This window comes from Cnephaeus nilssonii (assembly GCF_951640355.1).
Source record: "Cnephaeus nilssonii genome assembly, chromosome: 22".
Lineage (NCBI taxonomy): Eukaryota > Metazoa > Chordata > Mammalia > Chiroptera > Vespertilionidae > Cnephaeus > Cnephaeus nilssonii.
Genome location: NC_137093.1, coordinates 18,628,917 through 18,651,434, shown reverse-complemented (window position 1 = coordinate 18,651,434; position 22,518 = coordinate 18,628,917). Strand labels below are relative to the sequence as shown.

Sequence of the window (22,518 nt, the reverse complement as noted above, 5' to 3'; positions counted from 1 at the left end):
ATAGTAACCCTACCTTCTCACCTCGCAGACAGGAAGCGGGATTCCCAGAGAGGACCTCAGATCTGAGACAAGTCTCTGGACTCGCAGTTGGATGTTATTCGAAACGTATCCCACCCCTCCCCTTTGGTTGCTAACACTGGCCAACCAAAACAGAACTGGGAAGCGAGAAACATCCTCCCAACAGAATGAAACTTGGGGTTTCCTCCTAAGGCAGGTACCCAGAACCCCTGCACGGTAGACCCTCTGGCCCCTCCTGTGCCTCGCCCCTCACTAGAGGGGTCCAGGTGACCCCAGCGGCCTTCCTGCTCCTGCTGGTCCCAGGCCCCAGCATGCTGTTCCTCTGTTGGATGGTGGACGGCTCCTGCCCCTTCAGCAGGCTGTGTCCCGCCCTCGGCCAGGCTCTCCTGGGTCACACACCCCACACACCCCGACCTCAGTTCTTCTGTGCATCAGTTCCTCTCCTTGGCACTCACCACACTCACCACTGTGCTGCCTAGTTTGCTCTATCTCCTCAGCCAGCTGCATGGGACGGGCCTGCACCTGCCCCAGTCACCGCTATACCACAGCCCCCAGCTCCGTGGCTGGCACGTGGTGGGTGCTCAGTAGATTTGGGATGAGTCTTTGTAGACGAGATGAAGTCACCGACACAGGTTTAAATACTTACAACTTTATTAGGAGAAGGCTGTTGTCCCTGCAGCAGCTGGCCCCACGTATACACAGTATACACAGCCCGGCGGTACCCGGGTCTCCCATCCCCTGCAGAACACGGAATGCAAAGGAACCAGACACAGAGGGGGCTCCATGATGACGGTGCCCTCCAGGCCGGAAACACGCACGTCTCTGCACCTGTCCCCACCCCACCCCTCAGCAGGGCAAGGCCATGCGCTCAAACTCCTCCAATCAGTGCACACGGTGGGCAGAGGGGGCAGAGGGCTCCTGAGCCCAGGTCCTTCCTGGGCCACATCCTGCAAAAGAAGTTGCTGGAGCCCCCAGAATGCTCCTCTCCTTCCACTGGACAAGAAACACCACCTTAGCGTTTTATCCCATCCCTAGATGCCTGTGCCTTGAGGCTCATCTGTGCTCGGCCTTGGAGAGCATGGTTGGATTCGTGAAATGGTCAAAGACAGGACCAACCTCCCAAGTTGTCTTGGTCATACTTCTTTTGAAAAGAAAAGGAAAAAAAAAAGGAAAGAGAAAAACATCACGACAGACAAGGACAGCGAGACCCAGCCTGTGTCAGGAACAAGACTGGTTATCCCTCCTTGGCATGACTCAGAAAGCTGCTCTGGGAAGGGCCAAGTACCCCACTGATGGCAGCTCCCTTCCCCCCACACACCCCACCTCTTCCCCTGCCCATCCCACTCGGCCCCCACGGCCCCCTCTCCTCGCCGAGGACGGGTGCACCAGGCACATGGCGCGGTGCTGTTGTCGGTCGGCAGGTCTGTGTCCAGCCTGGCACCCTGGGCTCCTCTTAGCCCTGCAGCCTCCAGTGCTCGCTCCTGCGGGGCAAGGAATCCTCCTCCCTTGGTCTCCTAGGGTGACTGCAGCCCTGCCTCCAAGCCCGGCACACCCCCTGCTCCAGAGGCTCTGCGCCGGGGCTCAGCCAGCGTTAGACTGGGATGAGAACACCACCCCAGAGGCCCGCCTGGCTGCCCGGCTCATTTGCGGATTCTGACTAAGAGGGGAAACCGAATGAAGACACTTGCCCTGATGTCACCTCGCTGAAGTCCAGGACTCATACCCACGCTCAGAAGCAGAACCTTCTGTGTGCATCCTGGGGCAGCCGAGCCCTCATAAAGACACCCTACTTGGCCAAAGGATCCAACCCCAAAACATCTTCCCACTTGGAGCTGTAGGAACGCCCTGGTTTCCACTCCCCTAGCATGTCTCCAAAGCAGACAGCTCGCCAGCTGCTCCCACTGGTGGTTATCAAGGCCCCTGGGTCAGGTGATGGATTCTTGGTGTCTCCTGCGGCCAGGGCACCTGAAGAGAGAGGGCACCTGTCTATGTATTTGGAACCGCCGTGCGTGGCCAGGCTGTGGACAGCAGAGAGCCATGCACCGGAGCTCATCTTTGTGCCTGGACAGCTCAGGCTACAGAGGACGCGGCGAGGTCTTCTGGAAGCACCAAGACACCACTGCCCCGGGGGAGGGCCCAGGGGGGGTTCCCAGAGAGTACAGCCTGAGGTAGCAACTAGTGAATCCCATTTTCCAACCGCAGAAACCACCGCCTGGGATGCCAAGCGACATGCCCAAGCCAGACTGCGTGGAGCTGTCCGGATGAGGACCAACCTGCAGGCATGTGGAGTTTCAGCACCGGCCCTCCTGGGCACACCCCATGCCCTCTTAGTAGGCCCGGGACCCTGGCCACTGGGAAGGCGACGCAGAGCCAAAGGCATCAGCCTGATGGACACCTGCCTCCGTGGAGGAGGAAGCCATCAGAACCCGGGCCTCCTCCTCCCACCCTAGGGTGACATTCCCCCAGGCTCAGCCCAGCCGCAGGGACCGCAGAGCCCTCGAGATCTCTCCCCAAACCCCCTGTTTCAGCCACAGAATCCATCTCCCCTTATATGTTCCAGCATTTTTCAAAATGGTCGGATCCCTCGTGAAGACAACAGCTCCCTATCGACTTCCTATCCCTTCCCGCGGAGCCTCGGAGGACACTGGTGTGACAGCCCTCCCGCTGGAGGCCTGGATGACACAGGAGAAGAGGTGTCTCTTTAAAGGGGGGCCCAGAGTAGAAGGAAGATGAGGAACCTCAGGACTCCCCCATACATCCAGCTCTTCTCAAGAAGAGTGGCCCGGGCTGCAGGCACACCGCACCTCCCTCTCCCTGCTCACCCCGAGCCCATGTGCATGGTTCAGTCTGTCGGTCAGAAAAGGAAAGTGGGCTAAAAGCACCTTGTTCAGAGACGGCTCAGAGCCCCCGGGGCCACCTGAGGGTGCCAGCTGCTGGGCCATGACCCTTCCAGCAGCCTGTGGCCTCCCCATTGGGGGCCCAGGTCCCTGAAGTCTGCCTGGGAGTGGCCACCCTCCAGGTCTCTTGGAAACTGGGCCCCAGCACCTTCTTGCCCAGCACCCGCACCTCTCAGCCTCTCCCGAGACTGGGCCCTGGAGGAGCCAGGTGTGAGGTAGACTGTGTGTTAGTTACTTAGCTCCCCGCCCAGGCCAGGGGGTAGGAGGAAACCGCTTGCTCCCACCCATGATCCTTGTCCCTGGATGTGGTGACATCGTGGCGTGGGCCCCGGGCCACTGCCCCCGGCCCACAGCTCCCGCTGGCCAGAACACCGGCAGCACCGTAGGTCCCGCTCAGCACGGCCTCAGGATGCAGAAGTCCAGTTCCTGGGGCTTCCGACGCAGGTTGCACTGGTCCCGGGCCAGCAGCCGCCCTCCGTGGCCCACACACTTGAGCGGACGCCTCTTAAAGCCGCGGCCACAGCTCTTGGAGCAGGGCGACCAGGCACCGAGCTCCCAGGTCGGGCAGGGGTCCCCACAGGCTCGCGTCTCCGCCGGCCGATGGTTGGCCTTGCAGGCAGATGCTGCGCGCTGCCCGGGGGCGCCCCGGCAGACCACCGCCCGCCTCTGCAGGCCCCCGCCACAGGTCACGGAGCACGGCCCCCAGCTGCCGGCCACCCAGCGCGCAGCGGGCCTGTCATCCGGCTGCTCCACTTGATTGGAGAGGCTGAGGACGCTGTTGTGGAGCACGGGGGGGCCCCGGGGGTCCTTGGCGTGGGAGGACTTGTCCTCCCGGGGCTCTTTGGGCAGATAGAAGGAATAGCGGACCCGCGGCGGCGTCATCTTCCCCACAGAGAGGACCTCCACGGTCAGGGGCTCCAGGATGGGCCGGGAGGCCTGCAGGCTCTCCACGGCCATGCCCGTGCCACTGTAGCGCAGCACGCTGCCCTTCACCACCAGGTCCCGCTCCATGGGTGACACCACGAAGTGCCCGTTGAGCAGGTACTTGCCTTGGCTGTTCTTCAGGGCCAGGTAGTTCTCGTCGCCAATCAGCCCCTTGTAGCCCCGCTGGCGGATGTCAATGCTCGAGGCGCCTGCGGGAATGGCCACCACGAAATTGTAGCCGTGCCTGCGGCGGGAGGGGGTTGCGCATTAGACAGATGCCTGGGTGGAAAGACCTGGATCCCGCTAACGCCATAAAGATTCCCCTTTCATGAAACCCGGGGTGGCCCCAGCCAGTGTGGCTCAGTGGTTGAGCATCGACACATGAACCAGGAGGTCACAGTTCGATTCCCAGTCAGGGCACATGCCCGGGTTGCAGGCTCGATCCCCAGTGTGAGGCGTGCAGAAGGCAGCCGATCAATGATTCTTTCTCATCATTGATGTTTCAATCTCTCTCTTCTTCTCCCTTCCTCTCTAAAATCAATAATATATATATATATATATATATATTTAGCTTCTATAAAACAACAACAACAAGGACTCTAGACAGATTCTAACAACTCTCTGCCATCCCCCTGAGCAGCATCTCCTGCTGAGTGGGCTCCTCCTTGAGCATGCATCTTTGCAGTCATCTTTGCTTGCTGAATGAATGAATGAATGAATGAATGTCATACTCATAGAAGAGTGTGAGTGGTCTCCACAGCAAGGATACTGGCCAGGATCTGACATTTACCCCAATCGAACTCAAGCTTCCAATGTCTGGGCGCTATGCCACTCACTCCTCCTCTCCCCTGCTCCCTGGCCACACCCTCCAGGGCCCAGAACTCACATGGGCTTGGTGAAGAGTCCTGTCACCTTCTTACAGCTCTTATTGTCTCCCCCGCACACCCCGCACTTGTCGAACTTCTTCTTGGAGCCCAGGTTCCCGTCGCAGCCAGCCTTGATGCACTTGCCCTGGACGCAGACCGAGGTAGAGTCGGGGGTACACAGCGTACCATCCACCACCTGCAGTGCCCCCAGGAGGGTGAGGAATGGAGAGAGGGACAGGTCAACTGGAGGCTTCCCCGAAGGCCTTGAACCTTCTCTGACCTCTGGGCCTCCAGGTCGCTCACCTTGGGTGCCAACACGTAGAAGTAGCCGGTGCCGTTGGCTCGGCAGATGAGCTTGCACTTGTCCTGGGGAGACACCCCTGAGTACTTGGGCACCCACGACACGGTGAGGGTGAGCCGGTTGGTGCTGTGGTTGTAGCCATTGAAGGCCTCGCACTGTTCCTCCCGGAAGCTCTTGCCAGAGGCTGGGGAGGGAGCAAGCAGGTGCAGAAAGCTAAAGGGAGGGGGCCAAGGTGGGAGCGAAGTAGAGAGCCCTCCTGGGGGTCTTCCCCACTCTCAGCTGAGTGATCCCCAGCCCTGAAGCCACCCCATCTCAGAGGACTAAAGCAGGCTGGGGCCAAGGATGCAGGACACTGATGATAAGACATCTGGGCCACCTTCCCCAGGAGTCTGGCCTTAAAGCCATTGTATCAGGCACCCTAACCCTCTGTGCTATAGAACCAGCCCTTCAGCAGGCTACTGAAACTACTTTCAGAATGTTATTAAATGTATAAGATAAATTACATGGAATACTAATTACATCGATATACAATGGCCAACATATTTTGAAACATATTGTGATATGTGTGCTTCTTTGTTATTACACAATAAATAACAAGACTCCATAATGAGACTATAACCCCTATAATTTTGAAGTAGTGACAAGCACAAATGGCATTTTGAGAAATCCATGACAACTAAAATGTAATGTGAAATAGCCATGATTTCTACTGGTGAGAAAGTCATAGGTACTGCTACCACTACATTTTGGATAGAAAGGTTAGTAAAAAATACTAAATTTCTAATAGAAGGAAGTCCTAAATTTTAAATTAAAAAGGTTAACTAAAATAAAGATGTCATTTTCTTCCCACCCCAGGCCATGGTTCCCTGGATAATGAATTCCGGCTTACGTCTCGTTCCCTGGGGCCATGCAGCCTCCCAGTCTAAGCATCCAGCCAAGGGAGTAGACAGAGAAGTTATCCCAAAAGGAATGCGCACCTGTGCATTCCCAGGCTCTGGCCTAAGGCAGGCAATCTTGTCTGCAGGAACTCTGTGGCCATGAATGACCCAAAGTGGGGGCTGTGACCTCCAGGCTGGCCTGCCTCCCCCAGGCCCAGGCCACAGCTGCCCTCCCTCCTCACCTGAGCTGGGGCAGGGCTCCAGGTTGCAGGATCGGTACTTCACCCTCACTCCCTCGCAGTACTTGCCCCCATTGGCCGGGGTGGGGTTGCTGCACTGCCTCCGGGCCAGCTGCACTCCCCCGCCACAGGTGCGAGAGCAGGGGCCGTAGGGCTCCCATTTGGCCCAGGAGCCGTCCACCTGTGAGGAAGAGTCTGTTATGCTCCTGCAGGGGTCGGGGTGCCACACCCACACCCTGAGCCCACAAGAGAGCAACACTGGTACAGCCTCCCTGGTCCCCTCCCTCTGAATGAAGCCCAATTCTACAGCCTCCTCCGCCCCTCATCACAGCAGTGGGCAAGAGCAAGTCGGGAAAATTTCCAAGTCTCAGGTCCTTCATCCGCAAAAACAGGGCCCATGATACACAGGCGTGTGGTCACACACAGAGAAGATTTAAATGATGCAACATATATGAATATTCCTGGCACTGTGCTTGCCACCGTGCAGCAGTTCAGAGTGTCCCCTTACCTATTGTTAGCGTATTTATAAGTCTCTAAATCTAAGACATAGCCAGTCCCCAGCTGATGCCAGTAAACCACAGATATTTGGATATTTTTATCTGTACGTGTTCACTAATGCAGACTTTTCACAAAACCAGACTGATCTTAACCTCACTTGGGGGCTGAATTTGAAGAAGTTTCACTATTAGCAGCTCTGATGTTTGTGTTAAGAGGAGATACACATAAGAGACTATGAGGCAATCTTACAACTCGACTTGGCTTTGGGCTGAATTGTGCAGTGTTGTCTTATTTTTTTAAGAGGGTGGAGAGGGGATAGAAAATTTATAGCCTTGGGGATGTTTTCCTTATGATGACAGTAAAGTGAGTTTGTATCCCCCGAGCGCACATCAGTTGGGCAATAAAGGAATCAGCCCCTCGAAACAAGCCTGGGATTAAAACGCTGTCACACATCATCCAAAACCACTAATCCACATGGAGCTCATGGGGAGCTGGCCGCATGCACCAGAAGAACTTTAAGTTATATTCATAGATTCGGCGTATCTGCCCGATCTGTCCTTCTGTCAGAGTTCTGGCTTCATTGTGTCAATGTGGCGGTTCCATCCTGTAGAAAACACTTTCCCTGGGGCCCGCTTTCTCCTCAAGCGGGAGCCCCACCTCATTCCAGCCTTTTATTTCTAAGACAGTCCTCTGCGTCTGCTCTTTCTCCCTCCTCCCGCTCTGCGCTGGCAATGTGGTTCTCGTCCCCATTGCGCCAGGGAAGCCACTCCCAATCAGCAACGACCTCTCAAGACTGAAAGAGCCTGTGGCTAGGCCTTGCCGTCTTTAGTTTTTCTTTTTTTATGTATATATATATATTTTAATTGGTTTCAGGGAGGGAGAGAGAGATAGGAACATCAATGATGAGAGAGAATCATTGATCAACTGCCTCCTGCAAGCCCCCTATTGGGGATCAAGCCCACAACCTGGGCATGTGCCCTTCACCTGAATTGAATCTGGGACCCTTCAGTCTGCAGGCCAATGCTCTATCCACTGAGCCAAACCCGCTAGGGCCGTCTCTAGTTTTTCTGCAGTTATTTAGCATTGGTCCCATGACTTCTGAGATGATGCTACCTGGCACCACTTCTTCCTACTGGTTTCTAAAGGAAACATTCATCATGCTCCTCCCATGTGCCATCATTCCTTCATTCACCAAATATCCATTGAGTTCCTACCACCTGTCTGACTCTGTGCAACAAATCCTTGCCCTCAAAGCGACTGCTTCCAAGCAGGGCCAGGTGAACAATAAAAGATGTGCTGCCCGACTGGCATAGCTCAGTTAAGTGTCAATCTAGGAAATACTGAGAGAAAAAGGGCACTCCACGCAGAGGGAGCAAATACGAAGACCTGGAGGAGGCAGGTACCCAGAGTGCTCAGAAAAGAGGTTGAGGATGTAGTGGATTTTGCTGCTGATGGGCTGAGAATTCCAAAAAGCATGGGGAAAGATGGTGCTTCCCAGATCACATTTCCTATATCTAATATCCTTAAGAAGTTATTATCTTCCTTATCCTCCTGACTCATCTCATTCTCAGGAGCAGGAGCTGGCCAGGACCTTCTAATCTAAATGCATCAGCCTGGTGGTCAAGACAACTGCAATCCAGCCCCAAACCATCTGCCCAAAGCTGATTCTGATAGAGCCCTCATCCACTCAACACTCCAGCTGGCCCCGCCTCTCTGACTTCGCTCATCTCTGCTCCATCTCGCCCTACTCATCCCTCAAGGCTCTCTTCTAATCCGACCCCCTCATCCAAGTTTTTTCAGACCCCTCTAATGATCATCAAACTCTCATCCTGATCTCCCATGACACACTTTCATGCTTCTGCCTTAACACGTAACTCACGCCTCCCTGTGGCTTGTGTTACAGTTCCGTTTCCAGCTTCCCCACCAGCCTGTGAGCCCTCTGAGACATGGCCCATTTTTATTTGTTTTTCTGGCCACCACTGTGTCTTACACAGTCCCCTGAACACAAGGGGTTGTTGCCTAATAAATGGCTAAAGTTTAATTAAGTATATGTTCCCAGAACACAGAAAAAGATTTTACATAATTCCATACCACACCCATCTCAGGGCAATTGCTAACGTGCTTGGTGAGTGCTTTTTTCATTATATTGCTTCGGTGTACACACAACCCCAAGCCAACCCCTCCTGCGGCCCAGCCGGGGTGGAGAGGCGATGATCCTCCCCAGGATTGAGGGAGCAGAGGGACTTCTTATTCCTGCCTGGGAACGTACAAATCCCTTCACTGTCCCTACCCAGAACCTGGAGAAAGTGTTTATTATATCCAGAGAATATTTGGGGTTTTGAATGTGTTCTGGTTTGATTGCTAATCCTGCTTATCAGGAAAAATAACGTTTCTTCCATTGTGGTTCGGCTTCAAAAACCAACAACCACAACAGAAACTGATGCTTGGCTCAGGATGCAGCAAATATGGAGACTTGCTCAAGGGATCGGCTTCCTTCCAGCTCAGAGCCTTGCTCACCTTTGGCCACAGCTCCCTGAACATGGGACACACTCAGAGAGAGCTGATGAGGGAAGAAAGGAAGGAAGGAACCAAAGAATGAGCAACCCAAATATCAAGTGGTCAGCTTTGGTCCAGAGCTCCCAGGTAGGATGAGGTGCAGAGCTTGGCGCGGGGACCCCTCACTCCGGGTGAAGGGCTTTGCCCACCTGCCTAAGACCTACCATATCTTTTCTCTCCAGTCTTAGAGTCAAGATGGCAATAGAATCACAGACAGGGAAATCGAGGCACAGCACAGCAAGGTGACACAGATATGGTCACATCGCAAAGCTGGGATGAGACAAATTCCCTGTGGAGGTCCCCAGGGTCTACTCCCCTCCAGCACACTCACCCTGTACTTATTGAGGTTGTGTCTCTGCACGCAGGTCCCCTTGAGGCAGAACTTGCCCTCGCCGCAGCTGGTGCCATCTGCCCAGGGGAAGTGGCGGGTCTGGCACACCATCTGCCCCTTGGCCTTGCCGGTGCACCACAGTTTGGTGCAGTACTGCATGTAGGGACAGGGCTTGGAGCCCACACCGAAGGCCAGCTCGCACTGCTGGCTCAGGGAATAGCTGGCCCCCGGCAGGTCCTCGGGCAGGGCAATGGGCTTGCTGGGCTGGTCCAGGAGGCAGTCTCCTGCAGAGAGCCAAGGGCATGCATGAGGGATGAGCTGGGGAAGGTGGGGCTTGGCTAACCAGTACCTGAATGGTAGGGAGAATGAAGCAAGGGGCAATGGAATGGGCAGACCCTCTTCAGAGCCCACCTCTTCGGGGTCATGCACACCTTGGGTAACAGAGGACAGGTCCAGAGAGGTGGCGGGCACCGCCAACAGTGACAGACTGACACTCCTGCTCGGTGGCCCCGGCTTACCGTGCCCACTGTCCAGGAAGTCGGTGATGATGGCAGCGCTGCAGGCTGACCAGGGGTTGGCACGGTCGATCTGGATGAGCGTTGGGGACATCATGTGGTTGGCCCGGAGTTTCCCGAACACCTCCTCACACACTTTCACGTTGTCATGGGGCATGTTGAACACATGGCCTGTGGGGTGAGGCAAGAAGGCTCAGGGGCTGTGCAGTTAGGAGGCAATGGGGAGAGGTTGGGGAGGAGGACCAGTTGGGGAAACTAGAAAGCCAGGTCAATCAGGCTGGTCATTTCTATGTATTGATGGATTGCTTAGCACATGTCCCCAACATCATGTTCCTGTGTCCTCTGTCCCATCCAGGAGGCTGTGGGCTCAGTGAGGACAGCAGTGCATGGAACATACTTTCCCCTTAGTGCCTGGTTGATGAGACAACGCTGACGGCTGACGTGCTCGGACAATATCGCTGGCCAACTGAGCTGGGGCAAGCCGAGAAAATCAAACAAAGCCATTGCTAGGGAAGACGCCAGCCCTGAGAGAGGATCCCTAAGGCTTCGGGCCATGAGGAAACACAGACATGCCCATGTGTCTCCCCTGCCAAGCACCCAGGGAACCCAGAGAGATCCCCGAGGGGAGCTCTCCCACCCCGCCCGAGAGCCCCCTCCAGCCTCACCCAGCTCGTGGGCAGTGGTGAAGGCTGACGGGAGCCCATCGTCCTCGATCACAGAACAGCTTCTCTTGGGGTCGCACATGGTGCCCACGTCAGCCATGCCCAGCGTGTCACAGGTGGTGGCTCCACACAGGTCCTGCCAGGCAAGGGAAGCAGAAGCCAGCCAGAGGTTAGAGACAGTAACAGGCAGACCCGAGGGGAGAAAGAGCATTCCAGCTCGCTCCCATTCCAAGCCTAACCGGGTGCAGCACCTTCTCAGCCAGGCCCTTTCCCAGGGGGCTGTGGGGCTGGCTATTCATGGGATGGACCCAGGCTGAAGGAGGAGGCCTCCGGAAGACAGCTCTGTGGCTCACAAGTCCTATGCTGGAAGGTCCTGTGGGAGGAAATGAGGAGGTACCGAATTAAACTACAGGGCCATTGCTTTATATAGAGTCGGCCTTCCAGACCAGAATACGGTGACTTCCACAGCTGGGCGAGTCTCTGCTTGTGCCCAACAGAGGCAGGCGGGGGTGGAAGGCAAGCGCGGTGTACGTTCAGTCAGCTCTGTGCAGCCTTGGTCTTGGCTGAGTGGCTGCTTTTGGACAACCATGAATTAAGCTCAGACTCTCAGCCAAAGGGTCACTGGCCAAGGGCCCACCCATGCCTCCATCCGGCCTCTTTGGGTTGGGAGGAGGCAGAGTGAGGTGAGCCCACGCCTCTGTCCAGACACAGCTCACTTGCTATGGAAGCTCAGGGGGACAGTGGGCCCAATGGCTGCTAGGAAGGAAAACAAATTAAGTGGATTGTGACCTAAGCAGGAAGGTCCCTCTTTTTGTACTGAAAGGTAACTTGCAACCGGAAGTAGGGCTTCTAGCAACACCCCTGACAGGAGGCACTTCCAGGGATATGGAAGTCCTGGATGGCTTACCTCAAAGAACCTATTAAACAGTATGGGCCAGCGATGCATCTAGAATCTACTGCAAAGCCCAGGACCTGCAGCTAGAATAAGACACTTGCATACATGTGCTCCTCTATTTTTTTAATATATTTTTTATTGATTTCAGAGAAAGAGGGAGTGATAGAAACATCAATGATGAAAGAAAATCATTGATTGGCTGCCTCCTGCATGCCCTCTACTGGGGATTGAGTCCACAACCCAGGCATGTGCCCTGACCAGGAATCGAACCATGACCTCCTGGTTCATAGGTTGACTCTCAACCACTAACCCACACTGGCCGGGCCATTCTGCTCCTCTTGAGAAGACACTGCTGACCAGTAGTACTGGCTCTCTCCTCTCTCTATCTTTGCCTTTTTTGTGGAGGGCACTTTACAGCTGACAGGAAACTATTACATCCCCACAACAGCCTTAGGAGGCAGGTATATGATATGCCTATTTGTCAAAGACGGAAACTGAGAGTCATGATCATAGTTCATCACGGTGATGATTTATCAGATGCTGACACTGTGCGTGCACTTCTCACACGTGACCCTGCTGAATCGTCACCACATCCCACTGGAATAATGACTATTGTCACCTTCTGCAGACAGGAAGCTGAGGCTTGGAGAGGTTCGCGTCTTAGGCAAAAATGTGCCCTTGTGGTCGGTAACAGTCAGCACTATTTCCAGACTTCACACTTCACAGTCGACTGCCTGGTGCCTCCTGAGCGAACCCTCCAGAGAAAGAGCTGTGCATGTTCTCCTCTGGGAGCCCAGGTGTTTACAGAAACACACACACTGACACACACACACACACACACACACACACACACACACAGCTGTTGGCTTCCTTCTCTTAAGGGCTATATGCGTGTGTGCATGTGCAAGTGCGTGCTGACTTGGGGGGAAGGGAGGCAACCCAGTTAGTGAGGTCAGAGGGCATAGGAGGAAAGGGGGTCATGGTTCAGAAGATCAGCAAAATTTAATCCAAAGCCTTCAGAAGTTTACCACCTGAGCAGTGAAACTTGGCTTCCCATGGTCAGGTGACAGTCACACCTCCTCGTGAGTGAGGTTATCCAGCCAGAGAACGGCCAGGGTGATCAGACTGAGCCCACAGTCAAGGACGGGCAAAACGCCTGGGCCCCCTCGAGCTGCTGTCCGGTGCTGGCGTGTGGCCCTCCCTCCACTTCTGGGAGCCCCTTCTTTTCCAACTACCCTTCCCTCTCCAAGGCTCAGAAAGATCTCCTTCCCCGGGATTCTGAAACCTAAAGACAACCGCTGCCAAAGCCTGGGAGGGGAAGTGCACCTGGCCAGCAGTTTAGGGAACCTGACTGCTGGGGAATAGCAGTGAGTCCTATAGACCTGCTTGTGATGCAGCTAAGGGCCCTCGATGAGGAAAGGGGAATGAAGTTTTATGCAGGGGCACAACAAAGGAGGTTGCAATGGGGCCCATATGTCCCTGGACGCTAGAGTACAGGATCCCCTAAGGCGGTAGCCCCGGAAAAATCTAGCCTGATGGTCAGAGCCTGTAGGACAAGCATGTTACTTGGTCCTGGGGCACCACGAACGCTCCCTGTTGGCCTATGTGAGAGAGAGGACACAGACTGCGAAGCCTAGATTCTGGTCCTGGTCCCGTCCCCAAGTACATGTGTGACGTTGGGCAAGTCCCTGCTCTCCTCAGGGCCTCAGCTTCCAACTCTGGGGAAGGGCCCATTGTCACCCTGAACCAAGACTGTACCGTGGCCTTGCACCTCTGCTCCCTCCCCAATCCCAGGTTCTCAGCCCCGTCTGGCCTTCTGGGCTGTAAAGAAACAGAGCCTGGTCTACTTTCAGAATGGAAAACAAGGAGGATCATCTTGTCTATTGACCCATGCGGGGTAGAGTAAAACGAACTCACAGAAAGTGAAGGTCACCCAGGTGCAAGTTCAGAGTCCTGTCCCTCTCTGCTCACAGAAATGACTAGAGCAGGTGGGGAGCTCGGCCTGAGTCTAGGCAGCCCCTGGAGCTCAGTGGCCCGGCCAGAAGCCTCCTTCCAGCCTCCTTCCTCTCAGGGAGGGTGGACTCTCTGTGGAGCAAAGACAAGCAGCTGCAGGCCGTTCCTGGCCAGGAGCAACCTGTTCTTTCCATTAAGAAATCCCAGTTTCCCTGGATCAAACAAGAGGAACAAGGAGAGAGCCGGCAAATGTCCTGAGGGTCAGGGTGTAGCTGAGAGCAAGTGTCCTAGGGTAGCCAGTTCCTTCACTGTGGCAAGATGCAGCTGTTTGGGGTCAGAGGCTCTGCCTGTCCCTCTTCCCCCGGTGACTCGCTGGGCCACGGTGCCGAGAGCGCCTGCAGGCAGTGTGCGGGGCCAGTGGGGCCTCATTGGTGGCACTGAATGCCTCCACCCTCCGGAGTGAACTCAGATGCACTCAGACTGCATTAACCTCTTTAGCGCAGGATCTCATCTCCATAAATGAAAACTGCTCTGGCTCTTCCCGCCTTGAGAATGTGCTCGCTGCTCAGCCCAGTCCCTACCTGCCTCACCGTTTCTGATCATCCGTCATGGCTCCTCGGAGCTGCAGCTGCTGTTCCAGGTGACCCAAGAGTCATCTTGGCCAAGAACCTAGACCTCTTGGATTATTCTTACCTAACTGTCCCCTTCTATAAAATCATTTAAGATTGGAGCCACGATTTGAAAATAAATAAATAAGAAGAACACCTTGGCCCTGGCCGGTGTTGCTCAGTTGGTTGAGCATCGTCCCATGTACCGAAAGGTTGTCGGTTCCATTCCTGGTTGGGGCGCATGTCCAGGTTGGGGGTTTGATCCCCAGTGGAGGGCATGCAGGAGGCAGCCAATCAATGCTTCTCTCTCATCACCGATGTTTCTATCTCTCCCTGACTCTCTGAAATCAATTTAAAAAAAATTATTTTTAATCTAGCAATTCAATGCTAGGCCAATGTGATGAAGGCTGCCCAGTGAAGAGGAGAACTTGCCCTTCTATACACAGATTGGGTGTCACTGGAATATAAAGCCCTCGGGATGTACAGATGGTATTATAGCAAAAGACTGAGGCCATCAAAACCCCAGGAACTCCCTCAGTGAGGAAGAAGAGGAACCCAAAGCCGGCAGGCAGACCGAACTTTCTCTAGAAACCATCCGTTCACAAGTGTCCACACACCAAATGCAATGACAGTGGCTAACGTTTCTTGAGTCGCTACTACGTGCGGGACACAGCTTGTGGAGTCCTACCTGTGGTAGCTCATCACATCCTCACATCAGCTTTAGGAGGGAGATGCCATTATGAGGCTCCATTTTACAATGAGACCCAGAGAAGATAAGTAACCAGGCCAGGGTCAGTGAGCCCAGGGTTGGGCTGGGAGGGAGGGACAGAGGAGGATTGAAATCCAGGCAGCACAGCCTCAGAACGGAACAATTCCCACAAACCTGCACTGCTTCCGGTGCACGTGCACCCCAAGAATGAATATGCTGGGGAATCTCAAGAGGGCAAGACTGTCCACCCCAGCCCCCAGCCCCAGAGCAGCTGATCTCCGAGTGGGGAGAGGCCAGGGTAGGGGGAAGCGGCAGGATTAGCTTCGGAGACTGCTCTTAGCGCAGTGTCTGCACCAGCTCCCTGGATGAGCAAGCCTTGGCTCCATGCCCCACACCTGCACTGACACACTGACCCCATCCCTGCTGTGTACCCTGCCTGCTGGCTCCTCACGGGGCCCCTCCTTTCTCCAGGGAAAAGCCTGATGGCAAAGAGCCCAGATGAAATGCCAGAGGAGGCTAAACTCCCTCTCCCAGCCCTGCAGCCTGACAGCCTAAGACAACGTTGGATTAATGAGCCCCAGGCAGGGAGGTGAGCTACCAAGCCCTGTAGCCACGCGCAGCCCTTTCACTGTGTCGGCGCCTTCCTTCCGTGGACACATACAAAACAACGGCGTGTGCAGGGGCCCAGCAGAGGTAGAGAGGTCCTGCCTTACAGGAGCTGACAGATCAGGGGGAGTGGCAAATGCTGGAGCCCGCAGTTCCCACACAAGAACAGGAATGTCATCAGACGGGTGTCAAGGAAACTTGCAAGGGCCACGGGACAGAATGCTTTCAATCAGGCCTGTCCCAGATGTAGATTCTGGCAAAGGACCTTTAGGTAATCATTCAACAACAGCAAACATATACAGTTTGCCCTCCATCCACAGGGGATATGTTCCAAGACCCCCAGTGGAAGCCTGAAACCATGACTAGTGCTGAACTCTACCTATGCGATGTTTCTTCCTAGACATACACCCCTAAGTTTAATTTATCACTTAGGTACAGTAAGAAATGAGCAATGAAATAGAACAATTTTAGCAATAGCCTATCTAATAAAGAGGGACTATGCTAATTGGCCCTCACACCGTGGCAAAGATGGCGGCACCCACAGCCAATAAGGAGGGAATATGCTAATTGCTGCCCCACCCTCAAAGATGGCAGCACCCAATCCACTCAGCTCCCCAGCCACCCAGGGCAACCCGAGGCTCAGGTAACCAGGGCTGGCCGAGGCTTGCACTGCTGGCAGTGGCAGCAGCAGAGGTGTGATGGGGCATCACCTTCCGCTGATCGCTGGGTCACCTCCTGTTCCTGAGGGCTCCGGGACTGTGAGAGTGGGCAGGCCGGGCTGAGGGACCCCCCCCCCCCCCCCGCTCCAGTGCATGAATTTTCATGCACCAGGCCTCTAGTACTGAAATAAAATTTAAGTGAATGTGGTCTCTTTCTCTCTCGAAATATCTTATTTTGATATTTTGCACTCCTCTCTGCATTTAAAGGAAGCACTTGACAGCTTCTCGTGGGCGTACTGGAACTGCCGGCATCACTACGCCCGCGCTTTGGAGCCATTATTCGGCAGAATCATGCTGACTTGCACACAAGCACTTCAATACCGCAACAATTGATCTGATGATAACCCAGAGGGCTGTGACGCAACTAACAGCATTCAATTTAAAACATATGTTGCCCTAGCCCCGTGGTCGGCAAACTGAGGCTCTCGAGCCACATGCGGCTCTTTGGCCCCTTGAGTGTGGCTCTTCCACAAAATACCACCGCCTGGGCGAGTCTATTTTGAAGAAGTGGCGTTAGAAGAAGTTTAAGTTTAAAAAATTTGGCTCTCAAAAGAAATTTCAATCATTGTACTGTTGATATTTGGCTCTGTTGACTAATGAGTTTGCCGACCACTGCCCTAGCCGGTTTGGCTCAGTGGATAGCGCATCGACCTGTGGATAGAAGGGTTCCTTGTTGGGCTCCCTGACTCGCAATGAATTCCTGGGGGCCAGAGGCCACATCTTACTAATATCTCTATCTCCACGGCCCAGGATAGTACCTGGAAATAATAGATGCTCGGTGAGTATTAGAAGTATGTACGAATACATGAATGGAAGCCAGTCTATCGCAGTTACCCAAACAGCGGAGGCGCTGGGCCTGGAGAGAGAAGAGGGTCTCGCATGGACTAGCTGGCTCCGGCCGCCAGAGCAACAGGAAGCCTCAGAAACTTCCCTCCTCGGAAGTCAGGGTCCACCCAGAAAGCCTGGCTCGGCTTCCGCACAGCCCTGGTTCCGATCCTGCGCTGACCTCACCCTGCTGTTATGAGGCTGCAAGCTGATCGCCTCAGAAAATGAGATGTGCGCTTTCTCCAGGAACATGAACTTTCTCTGAATCGTTAAGCAAACTCCTCAGATTGTCAAAATACTTGTCGTATGAGCCATTTCTTTCTCCTTTTGTGCACAGGAGACTCCCTGGGTCTTGTCTTCCCAGTGTTTTGATTTCAACACCCCACGCCCCTCCCACTGCCTGCCAAGCATCTCCCCACAGTCCCGCCCAGGCTTGTTGTCATACACAGCAGCTCGATGGGCGGTCCAAGGGTGGTGGGGGGTGGGGGGCTCCAGTGCTTCAGGTCCTGTCGCTCTTAGTGCTCTCCTTGCAGGTATCTCTGGCACCTGGAACTCCAAGGGACCAAGCCTGTCCCCTTCCTAACCGCTTTCTCTCTGTGGAAACCACAACTAGAGTGTGTGATCGGTTAGAGTCACTAGCCAGTTTGCCAATTTCTCTGGGAGAATCAAGAAATAGATGACTCTAAAAGTGTCCCTCCTCTCCGGAGCCCTTCTAAACAAAAGCTGATTTACAAAATAAGTGCATTTCTAAAAACTTCTTATCCAAACAAACTACATGCGCAGAGTATATATCATTCAAACTTTAGTTTGAAATGCATTGATTACGCCGCTATTATAAACCAGGTTTAAGCAGAGCAGCTCATGCATCTGACGTAAAGGATAACTACTGACCCTCCCGAAGTGAAAGAGAAGTCCCTCCCGTGTCGGAGGGGAGCAGGCGACTCCTCCGGGTTCCCGGAGGCCACATCTGGAAAGCGCAGCTGTGCGCGCATGTTCTCATCGCATACTGTACCTTCCCGGGGGAGTTCAGGAATGAGCAGCTCCTCAGGCTCTGGGAATGCAGCGGGCTCTGCCGTCTGCGCTGGCCGGGCGGCGAGGGAGCGGCGCTGACTCTAACGCGCAGAGCACATACGTGGAGGACGGACCTGCCCACGCGGCCTCCCCACCGTCTGGCTCTGCCCTCTGGACGACGGAGAGGAAGAGAGCTTCTGAAAGTCACATCTTGCTCGTCACCGTCTCTGACCCAAGCGGTCATACAGCTTGGACCCATTACGCATTGTCAACACAGCCCCCGGGGGTCTCGCTTACACACGGACACACAGAAGCTGGCGTGCTGCTTGATGGCTTCTCTTGCATGGCCCGGGGTCCCGGCGGGAGTCCTCTTCCCAGGGCTGGTTCCAAAAGTCGCCTGGCCACCGGGCAGCAGAGACTGAGGTCTGGTGCTTTAGAGCCAGCGAGTGACCTCCCTCCACAGGGCATCCCAGGCAGCGGATGAGCAGCAGCTGCTTTGCCCATTAAGCTATCCTGCTCTCGGCCTTTGCTTGCTTCCCCCGGCAATCTGCCTGCCTAGTTGGCCTGCGTGCAGAGGTCAAAGCCACCTCCTTTGTCATTTCCCCATGACTCAGGCGGTGCTTGTGAGGGCCTGGGCAGTGGCAGCTCCATAGACCTCAATTGGAAGAATGAGCGCAAGGAAACAGACTCGGGCCAAAGACCTCCCTAGAGAAACCAGGTGGTGGGAGGAGAAGGCTGGGAAAGGAGGAAGTTCAACTGCGGGAAGGGACTAGCTGTGCCAAATGGGTTAGTGTAGAAGCCTCCGGCTCCAGCCCCAAGTGCGCCAGTCCCGCTTCGAGGGCCCGTTCGGAAACTGTGGAGACTCAGAGCCCCACGGGTAACCATGGGGTCTGTGCCCTCCCCAGAACGCTGTGGGATGGCCCAGATTCAAGTTGCAGCCCCCAAAAGCAGAGGAAGCGGGTCACGTGAATGCCCCTTTACCTCCCAGGCTTCGGTATCTATCAAATTTTAAGAATCCAGACACTTCACGGTACCCAATCACTCCAACATCCACAAACCTCCACTTTCCCAGACCCATAGCAAAGGCACGGCTGCTTTTCTGATCTGCGTTCTAGTCCCAATATTCCAACCCTGTAGCTAAGGTCTCCAATGCCCCCTTCCCTGAGCTCACACCCGGCCACAGGGCCGGGGGCAGAACCCGGAGCGCAGTCGCAGGCAGATTCAGTGATTTGAGGCCAGGAGCAACCTCGCCTGCTCTGTTCCACAGCATCCATCGGGGCCAAGGGTCACCATCCACCAACAAGGACATGGGAACATTGAAAGAGAGCTTCCCAACTCAGCTCCAAGTGAAACTTCGAGCTCCAAACAAGTGCCCTACTTAGATGGCTTGCTCTGAATGTACTGGAAGCCCCTGGAACAGAAGTCGGGCCCAGCACCAGAGGAGGCAGCAATGACCGAGGGAATGGTCCCAGTACTTCCGTCTGTCCTGTCACTGTAACCTACAAAACATCCCACATCCAGCTTTTCCGGGCCCAGAGCAGAGAGGACAAACTGAACATGTCCCCCATGAGAAATGTAGCCAGGTGCTTAACCGGGGCCATTTGGCTCACCTGCCAGATCTACCAGCAGAAGGGAACCTGGGTGCCTGAAGCAACGTAGACGCCCCCATAGAAAGGGGCGGACTTTTCCCACCCGCCCTCTCCCATGCCTCCTATCTGCCTGGAAGACAAACTGCGGCTCCTGGGCGGCAACTTCCCGGGCTCCGGCCCCTTGGCACCTGATCCAGGAGGCGCTGATTGGCCACGCCAGGCCAACACCTTCTGACCGCCCACGTGCACCCAGACGCACTTGAGCCCAAGTTCGCTGAGCCTAGGAGCGGGCTCTCCCTGGAAGATCCAACGTGAGAATCGGAAATCAACGAAATTTGAATGGGGGCTCGGGGGGCGGCGGGCGGTGGGGGGGGGGGGGGGGCATTGCGCGCACAAAGCGCATCTGGAGAGCTAAGGGCAGTGACCTGATGGAAATGAAGCTGTGTGGGTCCAGAGAGGTGACAGATGAACTTACCTGCCTGGTGAAGAGGATGGCGGTGTCCCAGTACTCGGGGTGCTTGTCGCTCACTTTGTTCAGCTTCTTCTGCCAGGCACAGAAGTTGCGCAACGTCAAGGCCGCGTTGCCTGTGACCTTGGGCCCCGCGTCGCGGTCTCCAAGGAGCAGCACCTTGACCACCACGATGCTGATGGGGTTGAGGATGCTGGGGTGGCGGTAGAGTCGCGCCGCGGTGGCCAGCAGCGTCAGCAGGTAGTGCTCCAAGTCCTCGCCGTGGAACTTGACCATGGACTCGTCCGCCACCACCAGGGTCTCCACGTAGCGCGGGATGGACACGAAGCGCTTGGCGCGCCCAGACCTGCGCCTGCTGCGACTCTCCCCTAAGCCGGTCCGCCGAGGCTTGTAAGGGTCCAGAGCCCGCAGGATGGCGGGGTTCCAGCCTGAAGCCACACCGCAGCGAGAGGTGGGGTCTCCGGGAGGCCCGCCAGGGGCGCCGCGGCGCTGGAGGAGGTGTGCGCCCTGGCGGTTGCGCTGCGCCGCGGGCGCGCTGGCATTGGGCAGCGGGCTAATGACATACTCCACGCCTCGGTAACCGAAGGCTCCGCGCAGCCCCCCGCACAGGCTCACGGCAGCGAACGAATCCGGCTCGGCGTTCACGTCCCCAGAGTAAAAGCAACGTCGCAGGTCCGGGGAGTTCGCGGGGCGCCCCTGGAGCGGGACCCCCAGATGCTCAGTGGCGAAGGCGGGCGCCAGGAACTGGGCATCCGGTGTCAGGTGTAGGTAAAAGTCCTCCTGGAACGCCGTGATCTGAAAAATGAGCCCCTGCTCCCCGGGGTCCTCGGGGCCCCGCCGGTAGTACTGGCGGCCGTTGATGTCCGGGTCCAGTAGGATGGGCACCACCACCTCCCGCTCTGGCTCTGCACCGCCCGCGGGTGCCCCGACGAGAGCCAGGGTGACGATGCTCAGCAGAAGCATGGCGCCGGGCAGCGCACAGCCGCGCTCTCGGAGCAGGAGCCGCCGCCGGCACGATCTCGGTGCAGCCCGCACCGGCACCGCCGACACCCCGGGCAGCCCGCCGCTCCCGGGAAGGAGAGCGAAGGGAGGGCGACTGCTCCCCGAGCGGCGAGCGGGGAGCGGGGAGCGAGCGCCCTGCAGCCCGCGCCTCCTACCTGTGCCCTCCCTAGCCAAGCGCGCGGCAGGAACTTCAGTGCAACCGCTGTCAAGTGCAAGGCGAAGCTTTGCAGCCCAGAACTAGAGGGAGGTGCCGGGCCGCGTCTCCCAACTGCAGCCACTCCGCCACAAACCGGGCGCTGGGCGAGCCTATTAAAGGCCCCCTTCTCTTTGGACTGCCCAGTCGGCGCCCCTCCCTCTCTCGCCTCCCAGCCTCCCAAAGCTTGCAGCTGGGAGCCTCCGGGGGCCATCGAAGAACTCGGTCCCGCCTCCAGAGCCGAGAGCCACTTGGCGGGGAGGGAGTGGCGTTGAGCTGAGGCAGGAGGCGTGGGCTGGCCGGGAAACAGGAATCTCCGTTCGCGTTTTTTTTTTGCCCTCAAGTTATGCCCTGGTGCCCGACACGCCCGACCCATCGCTTACTTCTGCCCCAACGGACATCTGCCCACCGCCACTCTCAAGGCAGTTGGGTTGCCGAGTTGGGAATGAAGACCCACCACTGCCCTCCCGCCCCCAGCCCTCCCCCCCCCCCCCCCCCCCCCGTTGCAACATCCCTGCTGGTTCTTCATGACACTGTCCCCTGAAAGAACCAGAACCAAGAATGACCCCTGTGAATGTCCATGCCGGAGGGGCAGCTTCAGAGTCCTTCTGAAACCCAGGGCCACCTACGCCCACAGTCTGCCCAGGGGGCCGTGGTGTGCTGGCTGGGTTGGTGCAGACTGTTAAGTTTTCAGGCATTCTGCCAGTCAGCTGTTAAACACAGCCATTATTAAAAAAGTTCAACTCTATAAACTTACAATTATAAATTATGTTTAAAAACAAACCTCGTCACTCCCTAATCGACTCTTGGGCTCCGAACCACCAACCCTCCAGGACAAGCCCACAGCTTCCAGAAGAGAGCAGGAGGAGGAGGGAAGGGGGTGGAAATGCTGACCCGTATGCTACTCTTGGAAGAGATCCTGGTGGAAGTATTTACACCACGGAAATAGGCGAATGCTGTGCCTCGGGGCTTAGGGAAGAGAGGGGAGCCCTTGTTCAGCAATGACTAGCACACCAGTGCGTGGTGGGGATATGGAGAAAGGTGGTCTTCCTGCAAAGGAGGGCCTGAGGGACTGGCGTACAGTAGAAAAACCAGAGGGTACTTCTCCCAGGAGTTTATTTCATTTGATCCTCGACTAAGTACCACTCAGGGCACTGGCGTGAAAGACGGAGTGCATGTCGTGGGGACAGACCATCAAGCCATGAGCTCCCGACTAGTTTGGGGGGGGGGGGCGGGGAGTCCTAGGAGCCCTGT

General features: G+C 55.9%; 1 protein-coding gene across 1 annotated transcript; it reads right to left on the bottom strand.

Moving 5' to 3' along the window:
• Positions 1–1,370: 1,370 nt before the first annotated feature.
• On the bottom strand, positions 1,371–21,368 carry ADAMTS15 (ADAM metallopeptidase with thrombospondin type 1 motif 15). The gene is made up of 8 exons (XM_079762535.1): positions 20,076–21,368; positions 10,689–10,821; positions 10,027–10,194; positions 9,509–9,792; positions 6,127–6,304; positions 5,009–5,190; positions 4,726–4,901; positions 1,371–4,083 (listed from the first exon to the last, which is right to left on the bottom strand). The coding sequence occupies exons 1-8, from the start codon at positions 21,030–21,032 to the stop codon at positions 3,309–3,311; spliced, it is 2,853 nt and encodes a 950-aa protein (XP_079618661.1). The 5' UTR covers positions 21,033–21,368; the 3' UTR covers positions 1,371–3,308.
• Positions 21,369–22,518: the final 1,150 nt, after the last annotated feature.

What these genes read in the sequence shown, in the direction of transcription:
- ADAMTS15 (XM_079762535.1), bottom strand. Translation starts at nt 21,032, where the DNA reads ATGCTTCTGCTGAGCATCGTCACCCTGGCTCTCGTCGGGGCACCCGCG. An exon ending in GGAGCCCTGCCCCAGCTCAG is followed by an intron (nt 5,191 to 6,126) that starts GTGAGGAGGGAG and finishes CTCCCTCCCCAG; the next exon opens with CCTCTGGCAAGAGCTTCCGG. An exon ending in GGACTCTTCACCAAGCCCAT is followed by an intron (nt 4,084 to 4,725) that starts GTGAGTTCTGGG and finishes CTCCCGCCGCAG; the next exon opens with GCACGGCTACAATTTCGTGG.